This window comes from Panthera tigris, chromosome B4, assembly GCF_018350195.1.
Source record: "Panthera tigris isolate Pti1 chromosome B4, P.tigris_Pti1_mat1.1, whole genome shotgun sequence".
Taxonomy (NCBI): Eukaryota; Metazoa; Chordata; class Mammalia; order Carnivora; family Felidae; genus Panthera; species Panthera tigris.
This window is the reverse complement of record NC_056666.1, coordinates 45158251-45178257: the sequence shown is the minus strand read 5'-3', so window position 1 is coordinate 45178257 and position 20007 is coordinate 45158251. Positions and strand designations below refer to the sequence as shown.

The following is a 20007-nucleotide window of genomic DNA, read 5'->3' as shown; positions in this document are numbered from 1 at the left end:
CTGCTGAGGGACAGATCTCTTGTCCTGCCTCGTGATGCCTAGTGCTCTTTCACTCACAACTTAAAATTCCACACACTGAAAACAAAACAAACCACAATAAAGTCTCTCTTCTAGGAACGAACTGAGGGTGCTCAAAAGGCATCGTATTTGCACATTCAAAATGATCAGGAATACTTTATTGACCCACAATGAGGGTGTGGGTGTGAAATCTACATATTCTTGGCTTTTATTTTGGAATCATGTCAATTACATACGCTCTTTGCAGTTTTGTCATACTTGGAAGTTCGGATAGCTGTCTATAGATATAGGTCTTTAATTAGGAAAAAGTGGGAAAACAAATTAAGTTGTACTTAATTGATACAGATTTTGTAGGCGAGAAAATATTTCAAAACACAGGATGCAGGCATAAAAAAAAAAAATATAATAAAATGGAGACTTGCTATGGAAGGACCACAAGAGCATCATCCTGCAGTCCCCAAAGGAAGTAAATACTCCATGATGGTCTATGCAGGAGGCCTGGAAGAATCCCAAGGGCGCTGGAAACGTGGGCATCTTTTTAAAAACAAGAGCCCTAGCCCATTCTCTGAATCCCTAGAACAGCTTCCATCTTGTGCCTCCCAATCCTCCCCTCCCTGGATATGTGGTCACTTTTTGTCGCCAATGCCTGAATTATGCAATCAAACCTGCTAAAGCGAATGCCAAAATTAGATGCCAAGCACATACGGCATGCTATTGGCAGAATCCTTCATCTGGTTCTCAAGTTCCCAGCTAACTCCACTGTCCAGAATTACTCAAGAGTTTAAGCTAGAGGATTCTGAAGAGCGTGAGCGACGTGACTAAACAGACGCAAAGACGGACACAAACCAAAGGCAAGGCTGCTTGCTGCATGAGGAGCCACGAAATCGACTCCATGGCTTAGTGAGTTACTTCTACTCTGCAGAGGAAGACCGATGAAGCCCGGTGTACCTCATCTTTACAGAAAGGGAGAGGCAGTAAGGAAATGGAATATTATCACTGCCATTGTTCCTACTAATTGTAATGGCGGAGGGGGAATTGGTGATAAGGGAGACAGGAGCACTTCATTCCTTAATTGAGTCAACCAATATTTATGGAGCACCTCCTCAGGGAAGGCATGGCTCTAGGGAGCAGGCACACGGCAATGGACAAAACAGAGTGAAATCTCTGTTCTTAAAAACCTTGCATTCTTGTCAGGATAGACAATAAATAAATAAACAAGTAGAACGTCAAATGGTGGTTAAGCTTTATGGAGAAAAAAAATGTCATGGAAAGGGTGTGCTGGTGAGGGCATGAGGGCTGCTATGAAGGACTCACATTAAGCAGACATCTGAAGGAGGGGAGGGTGTGGGCCATGGGAATATCTAGAAGAAGAGGATCCCAGACACAGAGAACAGGAAGTGCAAAGGCCCTGAGGTAGGAATATGCGTGGCCTAACCTTCTATCATGGCTCCCCAGACTTACTATTTAACAGGCTCCTAGTAGGTTTCTCTGCTTTTAGGCTCCTCCCTCCCTCCTTATACTCTCCCTCCTCTTATCTCTCCAGCAGCCAGAGTGATTCTTTAAAAATCAAAGTCGGACTATGTCAGTCCTCTGCTTAAAATTTTCACTGGCAAATTAAAAGCCAAACTCTTTACAATGGCCTGAAGGGTCTTCCCAAATTCTGTTCCCACCCCTCCTTCCAAACCCGAGTGTCCCTCACCTGCCAGACAGACATCATTTCAGACACGCTTGCTTCGTCGCTGTGCCTTTTTAGTACACCCTTCCTCCTCAAGGCCTTCACAGCTCTCCGTGCTTGGAATACATTTAACCCAGAGAGCGGCACCGCTTTCTTCCTCACTCCTCTATTTTGTTAGCTGCTGCCTCTCAATGATATGGAACGTACGTACCTGGTATACAGCAGGCGCTCCGTACTTTCAGAAAGAATGAATCTGGCCATCTCCTTTCTTCCCAGCTATACCACAGTGCTGACCAGCACAGGGGAAAATCACACAGACGGACCGACCTGTATACCAACACAGATGCCCCGTCTCCTGCTGGGAGGCAATGCCAGGTCCCCCAGTTTGCCAAGCAACCAATCTCTGGCTTACTCGGCCACTCTCCCGTTGCCTTTTAACTGCTACCTCTTCCATGTGTGGCTTCTCTGTAGGGTGGGGGGTGGGGGGCGGGAATGAATTCCGTGGGGGAATTCTCATTACCTTCCAGCCTGCCCTCATCCAGCTGTATTTTTCTACATGCCTTTCTTCTTGTTTCAGTGGAATGAACCCATCCTCCTATTGAACACGAAGGAACGCCTCCATTTTTATTTTGTATCTCGTTTTCTCCCATTTCTACAAGACCTAGTTCCCTCAGTCACCCCTTACTTCTCCTCTGTTTTCAGCTCTCAACTCTCACCAGCAATTCTTCATGGACGAACACCTGCCACTGAACAAACGAAACCTCCCTTTACCCACGGCTGCCCCTCCCCCACTCCTCTCTGATCTATTCTAATCCACGGTCAGCCAAAGGGACACCTACCATCACTTTTTTCCACGCTTCAATTTACAGCAGTCAGGTCGGCGCTGGCCTCTCCCCACCTCAAAAACTGTTCTGCCCGAGTCACTGATGACTCCCTTAGTCCTCATCTTCTCTGACCTCTCACGGTACTTGGTTGTTCAGGATCATTCTCTCCTTCCCCAAATCCGCTTTCTTTGGTCTGTCCAGGATTTCCCTCCTCTTTCTCCCTGTGCTTCTTCTGCACAGGCGCCTCCTTCTCACCTTGACACCCTACATAATGGGCCCTTTACAAAGAGCCATCTTTTCTGCTTCTTGCTCTCAACCTTCTCATCTGATCTGTCGCTAACCCTTGCCCAATGAATCTACTTAATGTCAATTGCGTATTTCCAGTTCACTCCATCCCCACTGCCCCTGCCTTAGTTTAGACTTGTATTTTTTCTTACCTGGATCAGTGCAACAGCTTTTTACCTCACCCCGTCCTCTGTGTTGCTACCTATGAAAGCTTTTAAACGTAAATCTGATCGCGTCTCTTTCCTATTTAAATTCCCTTGAGCCACCCTACAACCTTCAGGGTGAAATCTGAACTCATCAGGATGGCATACCCTGAGCCCCTCAAAAGCTAGCACCCACTTCCTCCTTCAGCCAGTCACAGACCTGCAGTCATTGGTTTATATATATGTACGCTTCCCAGATTTTTCTTACACACAGAAATCATTGAATTGCATTTCTTGGGTCAACACCCAGAGGCTAACTTATATATAATTGTATACACATACAAACCAAGGTGGCATAGTCTTTTGACCTTACAGTTGCAAGTTACTTTTTGAGAACTTTCTGAAAAGATATTTAGAGAGAAATAGCACATAAGCGAGAAAAGCTATCCTTCTGAACTCATTGCCATGAACATCATATAATGGGTTAATTCCAAGCATTTCCCAGTGATGCCCCAATCCCTCTGTCTTCCTATTACATTAGTGAACGTTCCACAGAGTCCACTTTAAAATGAAAAATAAAATACACAACCCATTGTCATAAGTGTTCACTGGAAGAAAACATCCAAATATACACATATACATATTGTTATGGTAAAAGAACAAAAGACGCTCTCTCTCACCCAGTAGATTTCAGATATATTTTAGCTGTGTGGCCAGGTTTAAAAACTCATCCCTGGCAAACCTACAACTCTCCTTTTTCTCTTTGAAAAGCACGGAGAGTATATAAATTGATTAACCATCTGTTTACTGCCACAGATCCAAGAAGACCTTTTCCAAAAGCCTAACTGTAAGGTTTTAGGTTCATCACGAGCAGACAAGCAAAGTGAAAGAGGGTAGTTAGTAAAGATTTGCTAGGAGAGCCAAGGAGTGCATCTTTGACTTCAGCAAATAATCCGACAGTTTGCATTTTCTTACGGGTTAAATTGGAATGTAGTACCATTGTGCACATTTGCAAAAATGATGATGTGTCACTTATGGTATATCTAATGCATGGCACACAAAAAGAGATTTATATGTCATAAAACACTACATAACCACAACATACTTATAAATTACAAAGATCAGTCTGTACCTACCTGGAAGACACTCTCGAGTAGTATGCCACAGGGCTTCTTCACTGATCCTGTCCCATTCAATCCTGTCCTTCCAAATAATTAACATAAAGGCCTATAGGGACTTCTCATCTAAGCTGTTTGACATACAGTAGAAGAGATTCTCAAGAGGGATGAACATAAGATCCAAATTGCCTCAGCCAGCTTAAATGAAATTTAATAGGATTAAATGTAAAGGCACACATTTAGCTTAAAAAAAAATCCACTGAAGCATAAGGGAGGAGAATTCTGACTTTGGCCACAGTCCGAGTAAAAATGGTCAACCTGAGTACGACATCGATACTAAAATGGTATCACCTTATGTCACACTGATGAAGTGCCTACTGATTTAGTCAACAATTCATTTACACCTAACGGATGTTAGGTTCCCCTTTCCCAGTTCCCCCCTTTCCCAGTTCCCCCCGTTCCCCTTAGCCCAGTTGGTGTGCAGAACACGTTTTCTAAAATTTTTTTTAGTGTTTGTTTATTTTTGAGACAGAGAGAGACAGAGCATGAGTGGGGAGGGGCAGAGAGAGAGAGAGACAGACAGACAGACAGACAGACAGAAAGAGACAGACAGGCAGAATCTGAAGCAGGCTCTAGGCTCTGAGCTGTCGGCACAGAGCCTGAAGCGGGGCTCGAACTCACAAACCATGACATCAAGACCTGAGCTGAAGTTGGATGCTTAACCAACTGAGCCACCGAGGAGCCCCAACCACATTTTCACACAAATATTAATAAAACTGGAAGAACAGGGACAGAAGGGCACTCAGGAGGAAGACCAGAATGGTAAATTATCCAGGAGGATTCATCTCAGGTGAGCAGAGGCCCAACATGGAAACAAGACTGAAGGGACAAGATAATCATCTTTAAATGTATGACTAATAACAAAAATGACAGTCAGCATTGATTAAGGAACTATACTACTGGCCAGGCATATTGTAACGTATTCTCCATTATATCTTAATCCCTGCCAAGGAGCTGTTATTTCTCATCTTACCAATGAGGAAAAGCAGTTCAAAAAAGATGATACAGTGATTCTAAAATTCGACCAGCTGGTAATGGCAAAGGTGGGAGTCAAATCCATACCTGACTCCAAAGTTTAGTTTGTCTCTAGAATTAATGCAGAAGGAACATGTCCCGTTTGGTCCCACATGACAAAACTAGAACCAAAGGGCAAAGTGACAATGAAGTGAATTTCAGAGAAGTCTTATCCTATCCAGACACATCCAGAAATGGGATGGAAAAGGGGGCAGTGACATGCTCCTCACTGACCATATCCAAGCAGAAGGTCAACGTCCTGCTGTATCTGGGATGCCGCTGAGACATTCATGACTTGGGTGACAAGTCAAAAAATATCATCTCTGAGGGCCTTTACAGCTCTTAGACTCATTGATATGTATCAGATATTATTAAAAGCTATTTTTTAAAAAGGAAATAAAATACTTCCCAAGAGCTGGATGCTGCCCATGTTAAAAGCTGGTCCCATCGTTTTCTTGGAGTAGGGCTTAGCTACTGTTTCACTGCACAGGCAGGCTTCTCAGCAGGCTAACAGAATTTAGAAACAACAACAAAAAAAAATTCATTGCACACAACTCGCTAAAGCCTCATACGTGAACGAGGAACAAAGATGACAAGGAAAACAAGCCACTGACATTCTGTGTGCTGACCTGGGCAACGCAAATGTGGAACCACTTAACTTTGCCACGAATAAAGCAGGACACGAAAACAAGGTGAAACACGGTGCTGTGCAATAGCTTACAATCTGATGCTAGACTTCCAGATTTTTTTCTGCTCAGTATCCCCATACCCCTTCTGCTGGGGGAATCCCAGGATTGGCAGGCTTTCTCACCTGTTCTCTGGATCAGAAGCCGGGCCCATCAGATGCACCTGTCCCAGTTTTTGAATCTTAAGGGAGTGACCACTTCCCCAGGGATGTTGGGGTGCTATTCATGGCAGGGGCATCAGCTTCATAAGTTGTGTGTCCACTGGCAGCCACACAGCGGAGGCATTTAGGGAGCACTGTCCCTGTGTCAGGACCTTGGCTGAGCTCTGGCCCCTGAGAAAGCCTTGGGGTCTGCTTTTATTTATTTTTTGATGTTTATTTGAGAGAGAGAGAGAGAGAGAGAGAGAGAGAATATGCGTGCGTGAGCAGGGGAGCGGCAGAGACAGAGGGAGAGAGAGACTCCCAAGCCCACTCCATGCTATCAGCACAGAGCCCGACACAGGGCTCCATCCCAGGAACCGTGAGATCGTGACCTGAGACAAAATCAAGAGTCGGACACTTCCGCTTAACTCACGCTTCACGCCTGAGCCACCCAGGCGCCCCTGCTTTTTTTTTTTTTCTTAATTGAGCCCATGAATTACCTAATATCTTTCCAATGAGACCTTTTTCTAAGTTATACATAACTTACATATGTATGTATACATATACATACATAACTAAGTTATATATAACATATACATTATGTTATAAATAACATAACTTGTTACTTGCACGTATGAATTGACACACTTCTAACAGTGTTCCATCACAGAATGAGTCTGCTAAATATCTGCTCTTGTCCTGATGCAGTAAAAAGGATACTGACCCTAAAAACTACTTCCAACATAAACCCACGATTTTTCTAAAATGCTGGCATCCCAGCCATTGAGATAATCTCAACTTAAAAAAAGTCAGCTACATCTATTAGAGAAGATAACAATTGTGCTTCTATTAATCAGCGATGTGATAAATTATGACTCACAGACTGGTTCATTCATTCGGCACATATTGAAAGCCTCCTCTGTGCTAGGAAGAGAAAAAAAAGAATGAGTCCTAATTAACCCTATTGTTTTTTGGCATCCGTGTAACAGAAAGCAGGGAAGGCTAAAGGTAGAACATTTGTAATGCTATAGTCACAGAAGAAAAAAATTACGTGCACAACCTTTTTAAAAGTCATGTCATTTATTTGATATTGCATAATACTTTACTTCAGACAGACTTGACCCACTCATTTAATTACACAGCCCACTAGACAAACACAGAAGGGAGTCACTGGTCACTTCTCAGCAATTTTCTTTACACTTTTTACCTCCACAAAGGATTCTCATAATGTACGCAATTGTAACAGCAGCAATCGCTCTACCAACCAATTTTTGAGTGAAAACCTGGCTGTCCGGAAAACCTCAGAAACGAACGATTCTGAAGATCCAAGATTTCAGGGTATCGTACTAAGTACCAGAGGTTATTTCAGTGATTATTTTAACAACTCAGGGGAAATTTTTCTACATTACATTATATATTTTCCTTTTGGCAGAAAAGAAAAAAAAATAGTAGGCAGCTAAATGGTTGCATCACTTGAACTATGCCATTTCTAGCCTAGAAATGTTTCTGTCTTGATTCCCTAGGTAGAAAAGTAAGTGGGTCTTAGCGTGGAGGTTATTTTTAGCACCTGACTTCTTTTTTGAGAAATTCGTTCTTTTCTTGATGTGAATGATTACCGAGACAGGCTTTCAACTACAGTTTTAGATCAAAAATGAGCACATCACAGGAAAAAGTTAGAGGAATCTCAAGTTTTTAAGAAGGGAACTCAGCAAATTTGGTAGCAAGTTCTGAGGGAGGGCTTGCGTGCTAAGTTCCTGCCAAATATATTTGGTGCAGTGATTCTCCAAGAGCCGTAAAAAGGACAAGCTATAAAATAGCAAATCAGTTCTCAAATGATGGGAGGTTGAGTTTTAAAGGAGGTCTCATTCTAGAAAGCACACACACATAAACACAGGTGGCGGTGTGCATGCATACAGAAGCCACTAGGTCTAAGTTTCGTGTTCGCTCGAAAACCTAACCTGTGAGAATACACGGCAAAGTACTGAATCTAGTTCTGAATTCTTCAGCGTCCAGACGTAGGAAGAACAACAGCCATACTAGTATCTGCTTCCAAAATGAATCTGATTTTGGTTGTTTGGGAGGAAAAAAACCCCACCAGCCCAAGTCTGACAGTGTGACAACGTTCGAGAAGCTACAATAAGGGGACAGTCTCAGGACTGGAGTACTTGAAAAGTCAGTTATACAAAAGAATGACATGTCTGAATCCCTGAGACCTTTTACCTGAGATCACCCACACCCAGGGCTCTGACCTCAGAGAAAGAACTCGGCTTTCATAACCACACAGTTGAAGCTCAGGATCCACAACTGGGCTAGTTTAACGGTGTCTGAAAGAAGAGTGGTGTTTAGAAAGGAAAAATAAGAACTCTTTGACCCGTCAGGAAGTTCTCTTTCTACTCTTCCAACCGGGCAAACAATTTCAGGCAGAGTTCAGAGGGATTTGCATCCACAAGAAGAAGGCAGCCGATGGACACACAGGTTTCACTCAGTGCCTCAGCCTGGTCCTGGTCAATTTGGCACACATCCACATCGCGAGTCTGGCGCTGTGCTGGGGCCCAGAAAACTGACTCTGCCTTAGAGCTGATGAGGAGTACTAACGATCATCGTCTAGGGAGGGGAAAAAAAAAGTTTCTTCTGGGGAAACCCCTCCTCGAGTGACTTACAGCAGATAAGGTCACATTAAAAACAGCTGTATGCTGGGTCGCCTGGATGGCTCAGTCGGTTAAGCGTCCGACTCTTGATCTCAGCTCAGGTCATGCTCTCACGGTTGGTGGGATCGAGCCCCGCATCAGGGCGGTGCTTGGGATTTTCTGTCTCCTTCTGTCTCTGCCCCTCCCCTACTCACACTGTCTCCGTCTCTAAATAAATAAATAAGCTTAAAAAAAACAAAAACAACAGGTGTATGCCAGGCCTGGCTGTGTAAACAGGCACCGGGGGCGGCCCAGGAAGACAGCATCGTTTACTAAGTACCTGCCGTGTGCCACACGCTCTAATAGGCACTTCATAAGCAACAACTCATGCAACACAACAGTGTGCTATAGGTACTGGGAGCCTCCTTTCAGGGATGAGAAAAATGAGACTTTGTGACGTTCGGGCACATAGGGCATTTTTGACAATCAGCACAGCCTGCCCTGAGAACAGAAGTTTCAGTCTAGTTAGATGAGATTCACCCACTCACCGATACTTCAGAGCCCTCTATGGTCAGCTCAACCCTGTGCTGCATTCTGGGGGAACGCAGTAGTGATCTAGATGGCACGGTCCCAGCCCTCTATAGCGTGTGGTTTAGGCTTAAGGACAGGGTGGGAACCCATGTTGTAAGAAGGGAAGTAGAGAGCCTGTTGGAAGTACACTGGGGGCGCTGGTGAGTCCTCAGGCTTAAGTGACTTCGGCAGAGGTCTAAAGGATGAGTTGGAATTGTATTGAATTTATCTTGCTGAATTAGGGGGGTGGGGGCGGTACAGGGGGAAGGGCTCAGCCTAGAGAAGAGTGTTGCAGCCAGAAGGAAGAGAGAGAAGGCGATCTGTACAGAAAACTGAAAAAGGCCCCGTACGGCTGGAAAGCAGAGAGCAAGGAGGTGAGTATACAAGATAAAGCTGCAGAGGTGAGTGGGACCCAGGGTGTGCGGGACCCTGCAGGCTGCTGCATTTGTCCTAGGTGCAGTGGGAAGGTCGTGAGGGGTTTTAAGGGTAGGGGGAAGGGGACAATGGAAAGCACTTTAATTAAATAACATTCTTTAATGCTAGTTCTTTGCTTGCAGTTTAACACAATGAATCTAGGTGCAAAGTGGCCAGCTGGGGACGGATGTGATCATGATTTCGTTAAGACAAAAATAATCCTAGACAATGCTAGAAAAAAATTACAGTAGAGAAAGAGGGAAAAAAACCCTCTACCCGTAGTCCTTTCACCTAGAAATAACCACAAGAACTATTTTCCTGCATTTCCTTCTGGTCTATTTTAATGGATTTTTAAAAAAAAATTTTTTTTAACGTTTATTTTTGAGACAGAGAGAGACAGAGCATGAACGGGGGAGGGTCAGAGAGAGGGAGACACAGAATCTGAAACAGGCTCCAGGCTCTGAGCTGTCAGCACAGAGCCTGACGCGGGGCTCGAACTCATGGACTGCGAGACCATGACCTGAGCCGAAGTTGGCCGCTTAACCGACTGAGCCACCCAGGCGCCCCATAATGGATTTTTTTAAATGGGATTATTTTGAGGACAGAAATGTGTATCCTTCCTTTGCAATTATATGAGATGAACATTTCAAAAACGTGATTTTTAACTGCCGCATAATATTCTGGTGTAATGACCTTCCCTAACTCATTGAACTGATGTCTTGTTGGCCGTACATCCGTGTGTAAGAACCACTGTCGGCATCTGAGACTGTTTCCTGGTGATGGATTTTTAGAGAAGAGGTTGCCGAGCTGAGGAGTTAAACTGTTTTAAGGATCTTAACCCACATTTGCCAAAGGGTATGCTCAGCAGATTGCGTTTTTGTTCTTGGTCGCTGTTGGTGGTTGTTTTTTTTTTTTTTTTAACATTTATTTATTTTTGAGAGAGCGAGACAGACAGAGCACGAGTGGGGGAGGGGCAAAGAGGGGGGTATACAGAATCCAAAGCAGGCTCCAGACTCTGAGCTGTCAGCACAGAGCCCAACATGGGGCTCGAACTCACAAACCGCAAGATCATGACCTGGGCCGAAGTCGGACGCTCAACTGCCTGAGCCACCCAGGTGCCCCTGTTGGTGTTTTTTCATGTCACTTACACATACATGCCTCTTGCGTGAGCTGCTGTTGCGAATCTGTTATGCCTACCTGTGCCAAGCATGAATACATGGGCCCGGCTCCCCCCCACCAACTAGTCTGAATTGAGAATTAGCATTAAAAAAAAAATCTGCCAGCTAAAAAACCAAAATCTTGTATGTTATCATTTCAAGTACATACTTCCAGTATTTGTTCTTTGGTGAGTTAATTTCAATGCTCAGTCTAAAGGAGAAGTCATGTCCCCACCCTGGGACTCTGTAGTGCTGCTATGACATAAGGGCTTTGTCCTGACCTGTTTGTCTTCACCTCACTGGAGATTTACCTCAGTACCTGAAATCAATTTCCATCACCCCATAGTCCTGCATGTGGTCCTGAGCTCCTTCTCCCACGTGACTATGAGCTCCTAGGCTGAGCCTTGACGGTTCCATCACTGGTAGACTGGCTTCCAAACCCAGGGCTGGTAATAACCATCATCTCTGGGCATCACCATCAAGCATGGTTAGTGGGCGTGGGGCCTGATGCTGTGGCAGATGCAGAAGAAAGTGCATTAAACAGCTCCCTAGAACTCCAGAAACATTAGTAGAAGATAGATCATACTGGCTTGGACAGACCTGAAGAACTACAGGAAATAAAAACAGATCAGCACAAGGAAGCAATCAGTAACACGCTGATGTGCACACATAAAACATAATGCTTGGTGCAGGGAACTCTGGCTGCCCCACTAACTGTTCACAAACCACTGCTTGGGTGCTCCACCTGCCTGGCTTATCAGGTTCCTCTGTCCTTTTCAGTGGCTCCCACAATAGGGATATTTATAAATGTGGAAAGACTCAACTCAGGGAGTGACCTGAGCACAGACTCAGAAGTAGGGCAGTGACAGTGTCTTCTGTACATATTTTGATGGGGTGGGTAGAGACCCCTCTGGAGTGTAAATTCTACAAATTAACAGGACAACATGTCTGCTCCTGTTCACTGAAGTTTCCACATCGTCTAGCATCCGCCTGGCACATGATGGCTGCTCAGTTCATATTTGCTGGAAAAGCGAACACAAACTCACATAAAAACATTTTAGTAAGTCATAAAGAGGAGTATCCGTATTTTATTTGACGTGTAACTCCAGCACTCATCACAGGGCCTGCCACAAAATAAGTCTGGCAATTGTTTGTTGTGACTGGCTAAGTTTTCTTCCACAATTAACTTTCCAGGATTAGAACCTGGAGTCTCCCAGTGAAGGAGACTGCCCCCCACTATCAGCCTCCCTGCCTTGGCCAGGACTTTTGTAGCCACCATCCACAGTTCAGAGTCCCAAGTTTACGGTCCCGGGAATCAGCTTTACCCTTCTGGACCCCCACGTTTTCCTGTACTCTCAATCATTAACAGCCACATTCTCAAATCATAGATTTGACTGGAGAAAACAAATTGCCCTCTGCTACAAGATGTCATGCAAGGTTGAGACTGCGCCTGGATAGGAATTAAAGATACAGCACGCAGCGAAGGCATCTAGCCATGCCCAAATCTGCAGAGGTCATGTTTTTATACACACAGTTCCTGATGAGACACTCCGTTGTGACCCATTCAGAGGAAGAGGGATGGATAATTCCCTAGCCTGCCCCCATGGGGCCACAGTCCTCTCCCACATCATTCAGGATTCCTGGGGCCTGTCTAAAACAGCACTCTCCCTCATTCAGAGGCTAGCTAACAAGTTACCAGTTGTTCATTTTCTCCCAAGTTCCTTCAAGAGGCAGGGCAGTGGTTATGATGCGCTCCTCCTTGCTGAACCACAGTTGGAATCTACGTGCATTTTGCCAGATTAATTATTAGGCTAGAAAAGGTGGTTAGTAGAAACAGGTCTACCTGTACTATATTTCAGACAGAATATGAGTTATATATGGGTTTTTATGAGCTAAGGGGACAGCTGAAAACCATTTGTTTACATTTAACTCTTCATACAAATTTTTTTAATGTTTATTTATTCTTGAAACTGAGAGAGAGAGAGAGAGGGCAGAAAGAGAGAGAGAGGGAAACAGAGTCTGAAGCAGGCTCCAGGCTCTGAGCTGTCAGCACAGAGTGCAACGCAGGGCTCAAACTCGTGAACCACGAGATCATGACCTGAGCTGAAGTTGGACGCTTAACCGACTGAGCCACCCAGGCGCCCCTGTTTACATTTAATTCTTTACCACGAGGGGGAAAAATGTGCTCCAGGGATAAATGTGACCTGGGGACACACATTCTAAGGTACAGAATGACCCTGCCATTTCACATGCCTGCAGGGCCTGGAGCAAGCAGATGGACAGGGCACTGCAGTGATACGAAGGAGAGTCCACAAGCTGGCCCAAACCTAGTGCCTGACTCTTGGAGATCCGTCTGCACAAGGCCCCATGCCCCATTTGTAAACTCTCCTAGGTGGTTAAGACGTGGGTTGTTGATGGAGTTCCCCAGGCAGTGGGGCCACAATGCAGGACAAGATGAAAGCCGGGCATTCTGCTACCAGGAGGAACATCTCTCAACCTTGGACACAAAACTGCCCTGAAGCTTCCCACCCTCCTTCCTCATTCAACTCCCTCTTCCACTAAAAGCAAAAGCAAAACAAACAAAACACCTCTCCTTTCTGAGATCTCTGAGATCGGCCAACTTCTCCATCGGCCTTGCGGCTGGGGTCCTGCCCCAACAGTCCCTTGCCCTCAGCTGTCTGGGCTCCAGGTCTGCCCTCCTTCCCATGACACACCGTGTGTCCCCGTTCTCCCCAAGCTATCTCGTTTCTCTGCGGCTGCACCAGCAGCCTTGGTCACCCAAGGGCACGGCAGCACGCAGGCCATGTTCCCTCTCCCCGACTTTCGGGTCAAAGGCATCCTGCTGCACCCCCAGCAACAGTAGTGTCTGCAACGGAAGCCACGGGGTGGGTTCCCTTCCCACTCCTGGGATTCGGATCGGTGTTTTGTTTCTTTTTTTTTCCCCCAGTTTATTCATTTGTTTGTGTTTTGAAGGGAATGAAGTATGCTCTCCTTATAAATATGCTCTGTTTTCCTCAAATGCCCTCCTTCTTCTCCTAAAACCTTATTTCTGAAAGTGCTACAAGCCAGAACATGAGAAAAGTTGCTTTGGATACCAGCTCAGTGGGACTGAGCCTTGTCTAGTCTCCTTTCAAAGCGTTCAGGGCGATCAATGATCTCTTCGTTACAAGCCGAATGAAAATTTAAACCAGCAGATAACAACAAAACAATGTCTATTTACATTTGAACTCAGACAATGCTAATGTTCTAGAACCAAAACTGCACAGTCAGGAAACCAAGCTCTAAAATTCTAGCTCACTGTCCTGTCCATGTTGATATAACTTCAAGAACATTTCCATTTTCAACTGAAACAGTCCCAACACTGTTGATTCTCAGGCAAAAAATCTTTATTAAAAAACTAAAAAAAAAAAAGATATATACTGCTCTTTTAACTTTTGCTGAGCTAAACAAAAATTCTTTTTATGTCAACAAAGTAAATTTAAGACCTAGAAATGACAAGGGCACCTGGGTGGCTCAGTAGGTTAAGCATCCAACTTCAGCTCAGGTCATAATCCCATCATTCGTGGGTTCGAGCCCCACATTGGGCTCTGTGATGACAGCTCAGAGCCTGGAGCCTGCTTCAGATTCTGTGTCTCCCTCTCTCTCTCTGCCCCTCCCCTGCTGTGCTCTCTCTCTCTCTCTCAAAAAATGAATAAACATTTAAAAAATTTTTTAAAAAAAGACCTAGAAATGACAAAGGAAATAAGATCAAGACTTTTCATACTTAAATCATGATCAGAAACCTTAAAACCAGTCTTAGAAGTGGCATTATGATATGGGCAATCTAAAGATCTTCCAACATTATGATCCTAAAATAAAAATCTTTAGACTTCCATTGGTTAGAGATAGGCCACAGAGAATTGCAAGAGAAGCTTAGCACTACCATTACTTGTCCTTTTTTATTTACGTTTATTTTGAGAGAGACTGTCTGTGCACGCGCGCGAGTATGAGTGGGGGAGGGCAGAGAGAGAGGGAGAGGGAGAGAATCCCAAGCAGGCTCTGTTGCTGTCAATTCAGAGCCCGACTTGGGGCTCGATCCACAAGATCATGACCTGAGCCAAGATCAAGAATCAGATGCTTAACCGATTGAGCCACCCAGGCACCTTGGTTGTCCTTTATCATCTTGCAAAGTATAGTAAAGAAACGTTCTAACCAGGTGGTAGAAAGAAGCTGCTGGTTTGCTTTAGTCAATATCAAGTTCATAGTTGCCTTTTATACGAAATACGCAATCAGTTACTTCCTTGATGCACAGTGGGTTTAACTCCCCCACAACCCTAGGAATAAATTCCTTAGAAAAGAAACTTCCCTTTTGGGGGAAAGACTAGTCCCCTTTAAATGTATACAACAGAAACCATTACCCAAACCACCCATCACCAATCAGTCCGAGGTCTCAGCCACAAAGAATCTCACTTCAGAGTGTACCTAAGCCCCGCCACGGGCACAGATGTGACCATGGAAAGCTGTCTTCTCTACTCTGACACCTTTGATCGTTGAGTCATAAGATTCCCCAGGGAAGAGGCTCATGAAATTACCAAATTACATAATTGTTCCCCTGAATTCACAAATGTTCTCTTGTGGTTTAAGATAAACGAGTGCTGATTCTCCAAATTAATAACCTTTTGTAACCAACACTCCAGAAAATGAACTCTTCTGCTGGCTATCCAGCCTCCAGATTTTGGTCGTTAAGTTCAGAGATTAATCTTTAATAAAGAGGACTCCTACCTTCTACTTTTTAGGTGTCTGAACGTTTGCATCCACATGATCACAACAGTATCATACCTTTGATGGGGATGGGGATGGCAGACTGTCCTCTATTTAACTGGCTACCATTTTTACCGCCAATGAATCACACCAGGGGCTTTCCATATAACTGGATGATTGACTATCATAACTGGGGAGAATCTAAGAATGTGGCAAGTAAGGACCTTCAAGACAGTACAAAAGCTGGGTCTGAAGGCCAGGTTTCCTGACTCCAAGTCTCATTCTTGTTCCACTCCAATATAATTCTTTGCTACCAAAGCCTATTTAAACCTGGTATGAGTTCAGTTGAAATTCAAGAGCACATTGCACACCCTCTGAAGAGTCTTGGTTGACAGAGGAACCCAGGGGGTTAAAGAGGACATGTCACTGGTTGTATGAACAGAAACTTCATGACCAGAACTTTACAAGAAAGGGGAGCGTACATCCATATTCCTTCGTTTCTGCTCCCCTATTTGTTAAGAATCCACTTTCTCATGGGAACCTAAAGCCTGGAGTGTAAAGCTGTCACTGGTACCATGTTGATCTGTTACCATGGAGATCACTCTGGTAACATAAAAACCTGCTACCAGTCCAGACACACAAGTATCTCATTCTGACTCCCAGAGGGATTGCTCTGCACCCTACTCCCACCAGTTTAAAGTTCATCTCTGCTAGGATTGACCTCTAAAGTGTTTGGAGATTGACTTTGAAATGTCATTAAAAATCTAAACACTCGTTGACAAGGAAGGAGGTAAGGAAGCGGTATCTCAAGATTTTAGAGCCACGAAGTTCACATGTAGCTACGGCTCCCTATGTTACAGTTAGGGACTCTGTTACTACCTTATTTGACAAAGAACCAAAAGTAAAACGTGAGGAGTATCCGGCTCATTACTCAGATTGTGAAGTGTGAAAGCATTGGTTGGGGTCGATCTCTACAAAGCCTTGCCACATTCTCAGAAACTAGAGTTCCTATAGGTGGGGGGTCAAATCAGTCTCTAACGGCAGAGACAAACAGGCTTGACGTCGCTCATCAGTTAAAGCACGTCAGTGTCACTCTGGGTCTCATGCAAATCTGCTGGACCATCTGGGAGGTGCAGAGAAGTCGAAAAGGCTGTCTTTCTCCAGGGTGAAAGAGAGCTACATTTGTATGTGAAACGGCAGTGTCGGTCTAGAGGAAGGTCTATTTTAGTTTCCCCTAAATCTTAAGATTATTAGGAGGGCAGGTGGAGGGAAGAGGGGTCTTGGTCTATCATTAGGTTGACAGTGGTGAGGCATGGCTTTCCCCACTAGGGATTCCTGGGCGTCATGCAAGGAAGGCCAGCACTAGGATGTTTGTGTTCAGAAGCCTCAGGCTTCAGGCTGGGCCAGGATCACACGGAGACCTAGAGTTGTCCTGTAAGAGGGGCAGAGGCTACCCCAGCATCCAACAAGGAGGATGCGAACAAAGGAGGCGGAGCTTCCCTTCTCTGCACGCCCAGAGCATAAGCTGGGCCACTGCCTCCGTCACCTGTGGTCTCCATGGTACAGTGCACAGGAAGCCGCTGTCAACCCCCAACATCCAAGGCCTGGGGGCGGGGGGGAGGGTCTTAGGGATCTCACGGCTCAGTGGGTTTTGCTCTTTTCCCCACATCTGCTTGCTTACGTGTAGTACATCGTCCTCACCTGGGTCTGAGGAGCAGCGAGTATCAGGAAGGGGACAGAACTCAAGCTTACTCGTGGCCACTTCTCTTCTTAAAACTTTGAGCGGAAAGGATGTTGGATTTCATCTACCTGTCAGTCACCTGGCTCCCTTCGGCATCTCTTCAGTTCCTGCAGCTCCTCTGCTAATAGGATCTTCCTCCTCACGTACTCCTGCCTCGCAAAGCTGCCTGTGAGTGCCAGGGAAGAGGAATGGCCAGGGTGTCGCAGGGCAGCGGTGCCGCGAGTGCCCGCGTCTTCCTCCAATCCTCCCCTCGCCGCTTCTCACTTCCAAACAAAGCGAGTGATGAGGCCACCTCTTCCACGTCTCCCCCACTTCCTCACCAGAGAGCAAGGGCATGTGACAGTGTAGAGGTGGTCACAGCATTTCAACTTTCGGGTTTCCCGCTTCAAGCCCAAATGGGGAATATACTGAGTAACGAAGAAAAAGAATTTGTTTCGGAAGACCCCACCAGCTGCCGGAGGCCAATGAAAGACTGAAATCAGAGATTACCTTTCTCTCTGCAGGAGTGATGACCCCATTTCTCCCCTCACTATGAACTCAAAACAACACCCACCTAGTGTTTTTGCTACATACACCAGAGAATAACTTAGTACTTTGAGTCTAATTAGGCGCAATCAAAATCCTCCCCCCCCTTTTTTTTTTGCCCTCAGATTTTCTCCTGGATGATATCTGTGTTTTAAACAGAAGTGGGTTTAAAACATATTTTAGACTTCATTGAAAAATAATTTTCAATGGAAAAAAAATCCATCTTCTTTGGGGGGAGAAAAATGAGGTGAAGAGGAGAAGTTCCTGAGCTGTTTACACGATAGTCCAAGAAATGAAAACTAATAAAGCTCTGGACTTAAACAAGAGGACATACCCTGGAAGTTTACTTGCACAGAGGAAAGTTAAGAAAACCGAACAGAAATCAAGAAAAACAACAACAACGACGACACATACTTTCTGTGGAGATGTAAAACATATCCTCGTGAGTGTTTTAGATATTTATCTCTTGCAATTACTGTTCTACTGGGCACAGTGGATTCTCAGTAAATACTGGTTTTGTTGAATGACTATTCCAATTTCTGCTTTCTAAGACTGAGTCCCTACCTTGCGCCTCTTTGTGTCCCTAGCACTGAGCACGGTGGTTCTTCAATCAATGCCTGTCGAGTAGAACAAGATTTGAATCCTCTTCCCAACGAGCCCGGGGAAGCCACAAACAGCCCTTGCAAGGAATTGCACAAGGAAAAGGATGCAGTCTGGCACCAGGCACTTTCCTTGCCTATCTGAAAAACGGACAGCAGATTTCTGTCCTGATGCATAAGGTGTGGCCAGAGCTGGCCAGTACGGGCTCTCTTCCAGACAGAGGTGAGAGGCAGGGTTGTTTGCTCAGTTTATTACCCAGGTGTATTATTTTCCACAGGCTTTTCTGCCGTTACAAGAGTCTGCCACGACAAGACTATGAGGTTAGTGCTGTTTTCTTTCAGGGGCCTGAGACAGGTGTGACTTACTTCTAAGCACTGAGGTCAATTTAAAACAACTGACTACACAGAGGAGACGCAATGAAGGGGTAAAGAACGGAGGTTCTGGAACAGACAGACCTGTGTTCATATTCTGGCTCAACCACCAACCAGTTCTGTGGCCGGGAGCAAATTACTTAACATTTCAAAGCCCTAGTTTCTGTATCTGTAAAGATAATATCGCCTACCTCTCAGACTTGTTGGGAGAAAAAAATTAATGAGACAATGTATTAGAACACTGGAACACACACCCAATAAATGACAGCTCTTTTTACGCAACGCTTGGCTTGTCACCATTTTGCAACTGTGATTTTATACGTGGTATCTAATTTTTCCAGTGCCTCAGTTTTCTCAAATCGACACGGGTGCTGAGAAAACACGCTTTGAGGCAAAGTCAGTAAGAGACCTTTACTCATACAAACTGAAATGAGAAGGAGAATAATGTGGCGGGCCTAAAAATGACATACCAGCTCATGCTAAAACCTGATGTCAGGACCAGTCAACATGGTGGCCTCTATCCTAGAAGCCTATTTGGGCAAGGGATGTCCATCATGGGGATGGCTTCGACGAACAACCATTTGGAAACATGCTGGGAATCCCCTGGCGCAGTTGAGAGAAGGTAAACCAAAATCCCGAGACAAGTTATCTTAGGGAAAGCGCCATGTTCAACCCACGATCCTACTTATTTTTGAGTCAGCATTCACTCAGAAACACCCCAAACCGAATTGCTATAGCTGACCTATCTAGCAAGCACTCATTTTTTCCTGTGTATATCAGATCTACTAATAAAAAATTATGATGCAAGTTTCTTCATCAGACAGGCTGTTATACAGTGAATAGTTCTTCCTTGCGCTTTAGAATAAATCCTATAAACAACTGCAAAAGGCAGAGACCTCTTAAAATCAATTATACAATGTCAGAATTGGACAGAACTTATTAAAGTCATAGAGTCTATTTCCCCCAATTTTAAAAACAAACAATGGAGACTCATCAAGGTTACATAGTTCACCCCAAGCCACAGAGCTACTGAGTGACAGCCAGGGTTGAACCTTGGCCTCCTGACCCCAAGTCCAAGATTCTTCCTGCGGCTGCTTTAAACTTCGTACTTCGTTTGTTTCTCCCCACAGAGCCCAAGCATGCTGCACTCACAGAAAAATCTCTCATAAATACTTGCCAAATTGATCTACAAATTCTCCAAGTTTGCTCTTTCAACCCAATCCTGCATTTCAATCCCAAAAGATCCCAACCATGGCTAAGTAGCAGGTGCCATTTCGAAAAGTCTTTGGAGGAGTTTAC

At 44.8% G+C, this 20007-nt stretch overlaps 1 protein-coding gene across 5 annotated transcripts in view; it reads right to left on the bottom strand.

Annotated features, from left to right (window-relative positions):
* The window catches only part of ETV6 (ETS variant transcription factor 6), a 251169-nt gene that overhangs the window by 117476 nt on the left and 113686 nt on the right, over positions 1-20007 (bottom strand). Inside the window, exon 1 of one of the 5 annotated variants that reach the window (XM_042991763.1) lies at positions 2214-4484. The exons of the other annotated variants lie outside the window; for them this stretch is intronic. Within the exon in view, the coding sequence (XP_042847697.1) occupies positions 2214-2343 (130 nt within the window). The 5' untranslated portion in view covers positions 2344-4484. Of the gene's footprint in view, positions 1-2213; positions 4485-20007 lie in introns of those variants that run through there. 5 annotated transcript variants of the gene reach the window in all.